Source organism: Gadus chalcogrammus, chromosome 12 (assembly GCF_026213295.1).
Source record: "Gadus chalcogrammus isolate NIFS_2021 chromosome 12, NIFS_Gcha_1.0, whole genome shotgun sequence".
NCBI lineage: Eukaryota > Metazoa > Chordata > Actinopteri > Gadiformes > Gadidae > Gadus > Gadus chalcogrammus.
The window spans coordinates 4348050-4356232 of NC_079423.1; the positions used below are offsets into that span (position 1 = coordinate 4348050).

The 8183-nt window shown below is 46.8% G+C and overlaps 1 protein-coding gene across 3 annotated transcripts; it reads left to right on the plus strand.

Moving 5' to 3' along the window:
• Positions 1 to 5734, plus strand: LOC130393867 (alanine aminotransferase 2-like). Of its 3 annotated transcripts, none has more exons than XM_056604623.1 (11): positions 1 to 179; positions 340 to 429; positions 924 to 1032; positions 1456 to 1589; positions 3220 to 3463; positions 3637 to 3716; positions 3838 to 3974; positions 4103 to 4277; positions 4742 to 4897; positions 5190 to 5302; positions 5518 to 5734. In XM_056604623.1, exons 1-11 carry the CDS (start codon positions 72 to 74, stop codon positions 5630 to 5632), a joined length of 1461 nt encoding a protein of 486 aa, XP_056460598.1. In that variant the 5' UTR covers positions 1 to 71; the 3' UTR covers positions 5633 to 5734. The 3 variants fall into 3 exon arrangements, with proteins under 3 accessions (XP_056460598.1, XP_056460599.1, XP_056460600.1); XM_056604624.1 differs by having other exon boundaries at positions 4742 to 4879; XM_056604625.1 differs by lacking the exon at positions 1456 to 1589 and having other exon boundaries at positions 924 to 1028.
• Positions 5735 to 8183: the final 2449 nt, after the last annotated feature.

The following is an 8183-nucleotide window of genomic DNA, read 5'->3' on the forward strand; positions in this document are numbered from 1 at the left end:
CCATCTGCAGCTCGCCCGACTGCGGAATAACGGATTTCATTGAGTAGTACTTTTCGGTGCGTGGTTAAAGGATGAGGACATCTCTGCTGGACGTCAACCCCAGGTTGAAAGCCATCGGAGAGTCGCCATGCAATGCGCTGAGGGCACGCGCACTACATATCACCCAAGAGCTCGCACAGGTAAAGCGCTCACCCCAAACGTTCTCCCACACACGCACGCACACACACACAGGTTCCAATTTCCAGAGTGGTTAACTAGCTGAAATTATATATTTATCATAATTATATGTATGATTATTTACAAAGCAACTTCTCACATGATTCTTCCCCGCTATCCCAGGGGGTCCCGAAGACCTTCTCCCGTGTGGTCGACTTGTGCTCATTTGATCCACAGCGGGAAGGGGTCCCACCCATTACTTTCCTGCAACAGGTCAGGACCTGGGTCTATGGATAACAATTTGAATACTTCACTCTATTCTGCCGGGTCTGTTATGAATGGATGTTGAATACACCATTCAATTATATTGTTCTGGGTCCATGGATATATGTATTATCAAATACGGCATTATGTTCGGTTCTTCTGGGTGGGTCTACACTATAGCTTCCAAAATCTCTCTCACTGGGATTGTGATATAATCTGTGTGTTTATCTGTGTGTGATCTTTCCAACACACCTCTCCCTCTCCGTCTCCCTCCCTCTCTCTCCCTCTCTCTCCTTCTCGATTTCTCCCTCCTCCCTCTCCGTCTCCCTCCTTCTCTCTCCCTCCCTCTCCTCCCTCTCACCCTCCTCCCTCTCTCACTACCTCTTTCCCTCTCCCTCTTCATCCTTCTCTCTCTCCCTCCCCCCCTCCTCTCTCTCTCTCTCTCTCTCTCTCTCTCTCTCTCTCTCTCTCTCTCTCTCTCTCTCTCTCTCTCTCTCTCTCAGGTACTGGCAGTGTGTCTCTACCCTGAGCTCCTCAGTGATGAGAACTTTGCGCTAGATGTTCGCCAGAGAGCTCGGAGGCTCATACAGAGCTGTGAAGGATCCAGCGTGGGTAGGGGTCACCACACGAGCACACACAGACACACAGACACACAGACACACACACACACACACACACACACACACACACACACACACACACACACACACACACACACACACACACACACACACACACACACACACACACACACACACACACACACACACACACACACACACACAAACACACACACATTCTGGTCAATATGTATTTTAAAGGTAGCAAGAAAGTCTTGTTAGAGAGAGTTTGAGTCCCAGCCCCAGTGTACTGGGTTCAAACTTATTTGCATAAAACCACTTATGATGGCAGTGGATTTATGGCCCAATGCAAAATTGAAGAATGCAGATTAATAAATGCTGAATATATATTTTTGCTGTGACAGCTTAATTCCCCCCTCCGGGATCAATCAAGTATTATTATCCTATCCATCAGGTTGCTACACTCCTTCATCGGGCCTAGTTTACATCCAGCACAGAATCGCAGAGTTCATCACTAGAAGAGACGCCGGTGTGCCCACAGACGCCCACAGCATCTTCATCTGCTCGGGGTTTTGGAGAACTCTGACGGTATCTGACGAGATCTTCAAACCGTCACGTTAATCGTGCAGGCGCCTTGCGCCCCTAAGGATTGCTTTAAGTCTTCCCGTTAACGTTTCTACCCTGTTTTTGAGTAATTGATACCCCAGACGTTTACGTGTATGGTGGAGTCTTTAAGTTGAATATTATACCCTGATTTAACACAAGTGATAGGCTGAGTCCTCTCTGCGGCAGCAGTCGAGGTTTTGCCTATAATAAAACAAACCCTGCACGTTCGGGTGAACGGTGATAGTGTTTTTGTAAAAAAAAAGAAGAAAAAAGTTACATTGTTTAAAATAGCTTAATTAGCTTGGCTGCTGTGTGCTGTCAGTACTCTGCCCACTTCATATAGCCCAAAATATGTCTCATTCCGTTAGTCGCTGTTTGCAGCAGGCTGGGTCAATACACTCAATGCATTTTTCTCTATTGTGTCTGTTCCACCTGTCCCAGTAGCCACTTTCTTATCCCGTTAGCTGTCGGCAGCTTTTTCTATTCTGATACCTTGCTTCACAGTTGGCTGTTTATTCAATTAGCCACTATGCACAGCATCCTGAGTTGTCCCTCCCTTAGCCTCTGTTAGCAGCAGGTGGGGTCATTTCTCTCGCACTTGTCAGCGTTGTTTCTGTTTTCCACCTGCCCCAGCAGCCACTGTTCGCAGGAGGTGGGGTTGCTACTGTATCACGGGCTCAGGCACACATCTCAACTACCAGCAAAGATGGAGGTAGACCTCTTCATGGTGTCAAGACCGGGGGTTTTGACCCAAAGTCCTGCCCAGTGGCGGCGTTACTCCATTTCCTCCAGTCTCTCTGGGACACTAGGAGGGCAGCCAGCACCCTAAGGGTCTATGCAGCCGCTATCTCTGCATTCCATGGTTTAGTAGGGGGTCTGTCTGTGGGAAAACACCTTATGGTATCAGTTTTTAAAGGGTGCAAACCGTCTGCGGCCAGGCAGATGTTTGAGGGCCCCATCTTGGGACAATCTGATCTTAAGTTTTTCACACAGAATACAGTGTCGCTTTGGCCGAATCCGTTCTCCCTCCCCAAAGTGCTAAACCCTCAGTCAATTAACAGTGCTATTGAGCTGGAGGCATTTCACACTGAGCCAGCTTGTCAAACAGGGGTGGCTCTTCATACATCATGCCCAGTTAGGGCTTTGAGGGCCCATGTGGATCGTACACAGTAGCTGAGACGTGTTCACACTCAGCTCTTTGTTTGCTATGGTTTAGTAGGTCATAACTTATGTTTTCTCTGCATGTTAGGCCATTGCTTAAAATGTATCTGGCGGTTTGGTATAGGTACATTTAGGTTTGTTGGGGACATTTGGGTTATGGTGCTATCCATTATGTATGGTACTCCGGTTCGTCAAGAACGTGACGTAATTTCCTGGCTTGCAGCTTTTATAGCTTTCCCGTTTCTCATTATGCAACTAAGCAATTGGGTCAACCAGTGTCGAAACAAGGCTTGTCCCATTGGCTAGTGGACACAATTGCCCAAGCTTACTCTGAGCAGGATTTCCAAGTCCCTGAGGGCCTGGTGGCTCACTCCCCATGTAGCATGGCCTCTTCATGGGCAGCTTTGAAAAAAAGAAGTGATATCCTAAAGATGCGGTTTGTTGTCTATAGATGATGACGAAGTTGCTCAGTAGTTCGGAGGGGGAGCCCCAGAACGGGGTGTTGGTCCCCCTGCCTTACCCCCACACCCTGGCCATGGTGTTGGGCTTGGCTGGGATCAGATCCGTGCCCTACCGCCTACGAGAAGACACCGGCTGGGCTATGGATCTGGAAGAGCTGCAACGCGCCATTCGCACCGCTAGGGGGTGCTGCAGGCCAATGGCAATATTCATCAGTAACCCAGGAAACCCCACAGGTATCAGACCCTATGTGCTTCGACCGTAAAACTTTTTCTTGGACAGAATCTTTTAACCGTTTGGTAAATATGTTGTGTGACGTGTTGTAGTGATGTAAATCAATAAAAAAATTATCATTTATTTGAAATTAAAGCAAGTAGCTAATTGTCCTCTGTTGTCTTTGTGAATCAAGGCCATGTACAGAACAGAAAGTCTATCGAAGAAGTGATCAAATTTGCTGCAGCTGAGAAACTCTTCCTATTGGTTAATGAGGTAACTATGAATTAGTGATTTAGTGGCTTAGATTAGTGCAACAATCACATTTGATGTGTAAAGTCTTTCAGATTCCAAACTGTTTTTACAGTCTTTCCCCTTCAATGATTGTATTCTGTAGGTGGATCAGCACAGCGTGCACGGATCAGGGATCCAGTGGGTTTCCTATAAGAAGGTTCTGTTTGATATGGGGCCGAAGTACTGGGACAGTGTGCAGATGGCATCCTTCCACTCCTTATCCAATGGCCTCATGGGAGAGTGAGTTCTTGTTATAGTAATAACCTGTTAAAAATAATAAAAGATAACCTTTTCCAGTACCAGTTTAATGTTTTTAGATAGAGTATCATATTAAATCATGTATATATCATACCATATTGTGTTCCTAGATGTGGCCTGAGGGCTGGATACATGGAGCTGGTGAACGTGGACAAGGAAGTGATGATCTTTGCTGAGACTTTAGTGAATATGGACATCAGCAGCCCAGTCCCAGGCCAGCTTGCTCTGGACATCCTGCTCAACCCACCCCAGCCCTCTGAGCCATCCTACGACTTGTACACTCAGGTAGTGGAGCAGGCGACTCATCATGGTCGAGGGCCCAGAATGGGGTTATATTCAAATCATTGTCTTATTGCTCAAGCTTGGGCTCAGCCACTTGAGAATGGCACACCAGCACTACTGGACTTGGGGCCAATTTTTACAGCTGAGCTGCTTCATTGTGTCTTTAAAGTCGGGGAGGGGCGAGTCTCTGATGCACTGAGAACATCAGGCACATCAGGCATATAAATAAAAAAAAAAATACATTTAAGGATTTAGTTATTCGAAATTAGTTTCCTCACAATCGTTTAAACTTATCCCACCAATAAATTAAAACAAATGTATTCAATAAGGTAAGATACCATAGTTCTTTATTGTTCCCAGACCAGAAATGCACAACATCTTCAAAAATGTCACTTGCAACTGTCAGAACCGCCCCCCCCCCAAAAAAACGCTGTTTCCAATCCAGATCATTTTCCTGTCCATTGCAGGAAATACTGACCAATTTGGCGACTCTGACTGAAAACGCTCTTCGAGCTCACGACTTCCTGAACTCCCTCCCAGGGATGTCCTGCCAGCCAGCCGTAGGAGGGTTCTATGTTTACCCCCGTGTAGACCTACCTGCCGAGGTGCTGAAGCGGGCAAAGGTCAACACAATGCAGCACAGCTCAGCTTCATGGAGAAACAGTATAAAGTCTTGTCAGCAAGCATTTGAAATTTTTTTTTTTTTTTTACCTCTCTTTTATACTTTGATACTTACCGTAGTACGTTCTTAAGGTACTTGCATGCCTCCTTCGCCACCTGTATGAGTATCTGTGTGTGTGTGTGTGTGTGTGTGTGTGTGTGTGTGTGTGTGTGTGTGTGTGTGTGTGTGTGTGTGTGTGTGTGTGTGTGTGTGTGTGTGTGTGTGTGTGTGTGTGTGTGTGTGTGTGTCTCCAGGCTGCAGCTGTGGAGGCAGATGTTTTGTACTGTCAGGAACTCCTGGAGGAGCAGGGAGTGTGTGTTGGAGCGGGGAGTGAGAACGGAAACACGGGCGGGGAATACCACCTCAGGTTAGACCCATCAAGCAACACGCCCACACGCAAACATGCACACATGCAGACAGACAGACATATGTGTCATTTTTTAATGGAAATTAAACACTTGGTAGACTTGGAATCAATTAGCGTGTGTGTGTGTGTGTGTGTGTGTGTGTGTGTGTGTGTGTGTGTGTGTGTTTGTGTGGGTGTGTGTTTTTTGCCTTTTTGTATGTGTGTCCTCTCCCAAGGCTGTGTGTGGGGGTCTCTTCGGTCGTGCTGGAGGAGGCCTTAGTACGACTCGGTGCTTTCCACCTGCGCTTCTTGGACTCATACAGTTGTGGACCACACCTGGAAACTCCTTGAAACACCTGGAAATCCCTGAACTGAAAGCACTAAACCCATGGGAGGTTCATTGTCTATCACGTCGGAATGATGATACAAATAAATAAATAAATTCCTCTATTCATGGTGAAAAGTCCTGCGTGATGCCGTTTTTAGAGTGATTATGTAAAAATGTGATGAGCAGATGGACCAAGGGCCTGGACTGTTTTCATGCCAATCGTCTCTCTCTCTCACGCGCTCGAAATCAATCTTCCTTGGGTGCGGGCAGTGCTGTGTACAGCTAGCGGCCACAAGAGGGCAGCACTCGTTTTCTCCTAGCAAAAGCTTCTCATACGTCTGAACAACTTCAGATCAATTTACAATGACGTCATACTGTACTTCTATAGGATCCATACTGTGTCGATGTTCAAATGTGATTAAGCCATACAACCAATAACAATTGCAGGGCCTACAACTTCAGATCAATTTACAATGACGTCATACTGTACTTCTATAGGATCCATACTGTGTCGATGTTCAAATGTGATTAAGCCATACAACCAATAACAATTGCAGGGCCTACATTTAAATTTGAACAGAAATCGATTTTGTCTCCCTCCAGACCAGACCGAGTCGCCGGTTAATCTAACATTGACCGAAGCTGCACGGATGGAAACGTGTAGTCAAACAAACGTTGAGATAAGTCAATGTGAAGGGCCAGTATTGTTAAATCATGAGCGATCTACAGCTTCCGGTAAAATTGACAAAACGTCCAATTAGTACCGAACGCATGCGCTCTAATTACCAGCTCATTTCTGGCCAGAGAGACCCCCCCCCCCCCCCTCTACCATTTCGCCCACACCGACCGCTATGTGTAGTGAAGCAACCATAAATGGCGAATAATGAGGATGGATTTGACAACACACATTCAACCAACTCTGACACCCCACAACGGCCAGACACGCAACCCACCACAATCTAGCGGGAAAGAAATGGAGGGGAAATGATTGCAGAAACTGATAGTATTGTTTCCATGTGAGGGGAGCTGGAAGCAGGGTGTAGTCCTGTGAGCGAGTGAGCTTCACAGCACGGGCCGTTGGTTGGCCGCTCATTACCAACAAGGCCTGTGTGTGTGTGTGTGTGTGTGTGTGTGCGCGCGCGCGCGCGCGCGCGTAGGTGTGTGTGTGCATGTACGTGTGTGTGTGTGAGTGAGTGAAAAAAAATGACATAGGTCTTGGCGACTAAACGTTAAGTAACTAACTACACAATTTGTTTATCACTCCCCACTATAGTTAGGGTTAATTAGTCAAAACAGATTTTTTTTTCCTTAAGAAATACATTCATGGAGAAATGGAAGATTAATGAAGCATTGCAGTTCAAAGCATTCTTCTAAAATTTCTTCCCAGGAAACTTCTCGAGATTCATTTGAGATATTTTGGTGGTTCCTGGAAGGGCCACAAGCATTCGTTATTATTATATAATATTATTATTATAATTATTCTTTAACATGAGTCTTCATTGCTTCATTGTCAGTTGACAATGAAGCAACGGGTCTGCGCATTCCGCTCAGCCTTTGACCCATGCGGGGAAGTATGATGATGAGGGAGAGAGAGAGAGATACGAAGCAGGAGGAAGGGGACACAAGAGGAGCTTGTGTTTGTCCTTTATTAGAGCCCTTCTGTCTGCCAGAGAGCTCTCAGCTTCTCTAGCGTGAGGCTCCTCAACATCCCGTTGCCATGGATACCTTCTCCAAGGGCTCAACACTCCTTACCTTCTCAATACTCAATGGCAACTGATCCCTCACCACACACACAGACGCACGTACAGACACGCACACACGCGCAGGCATGCACGCTCCCCCCCCATGTGTGTGTGTGTGGTGTGTGTGTATGTGTGTGGGTGTGCGTGTGAACGTGTGCGTGCTTGAGAAAGAGACATGAGAGTGTGTATGTATATATTGAGTGTATGAGAGAGAGCGAAAGAGAGAGAGAGAGAGAGAGTGCATTTTGCTGTGCTTTTTGTGTGTGTGCATGTATGTATCACATGTGTGCATGTTTGAATGTGTGCATGCTTGCATGTATGGTGGCGGGCTTGCATACATTCATAAATACACACTTACATACATACATGCATGCATACATGCATTCATGCATCTAAGCATTTCCTTTGTGCAGCAGTGGTTTTCATGAATGCTATGACGACAGTAGGCTTAAACCTCTCCATATCTGACTTGTTTTAGCGTTCTGCCTTTTATCCTGAGTGGCTCTTTTTAACATTGATGATTCAATTTCCACGTATCCTTCTTAAGTCGATACCGGGAAATGCACAATGAAGTCCTGTGTGTTGTTGTTGCTCTGGGTCCAGAGACACAGGCCTCTCGTTGGGGATGCTCCGGATGTCTGACCCCCTGCTCCTGGGAGACAGTAGGGGGTTGAAGGTGCCTCGGTGGGTTGGCTGAGAGGTGCAGGCTGCTCACCCAGCAGGGGGAGGTGGAGCAATGACAGGTACAACTGACCCCCCCCCCCCCCACCACCACCACCACCACCACCACCACCACCACCACCACCTACACCCCCATCACACCGCATGCTGA

Coding starts and splice junctions, on each gene's coding strand:
- LOC130393867 (XM_056604623.1), top strand. CDS start 72: ATGAGGACATCTCTGCTGGACGTCAACCCCAGGTTGAAAGCCATCGGA. Junction 3,464..3,636: donor TAACCCAGGAAACCCCACAG/GTATCAGACCCT, acceptor TTGTGAATCAAG/GCCATGTACAGAACAGAAAG. Junction 5,303..5,517: donor GGCGGGGAATACCACCTCAG/GTTAGACCCATC, acceptor TCCTCTCCCAAG/GCTGTGTGTGGGGGTCTCTT.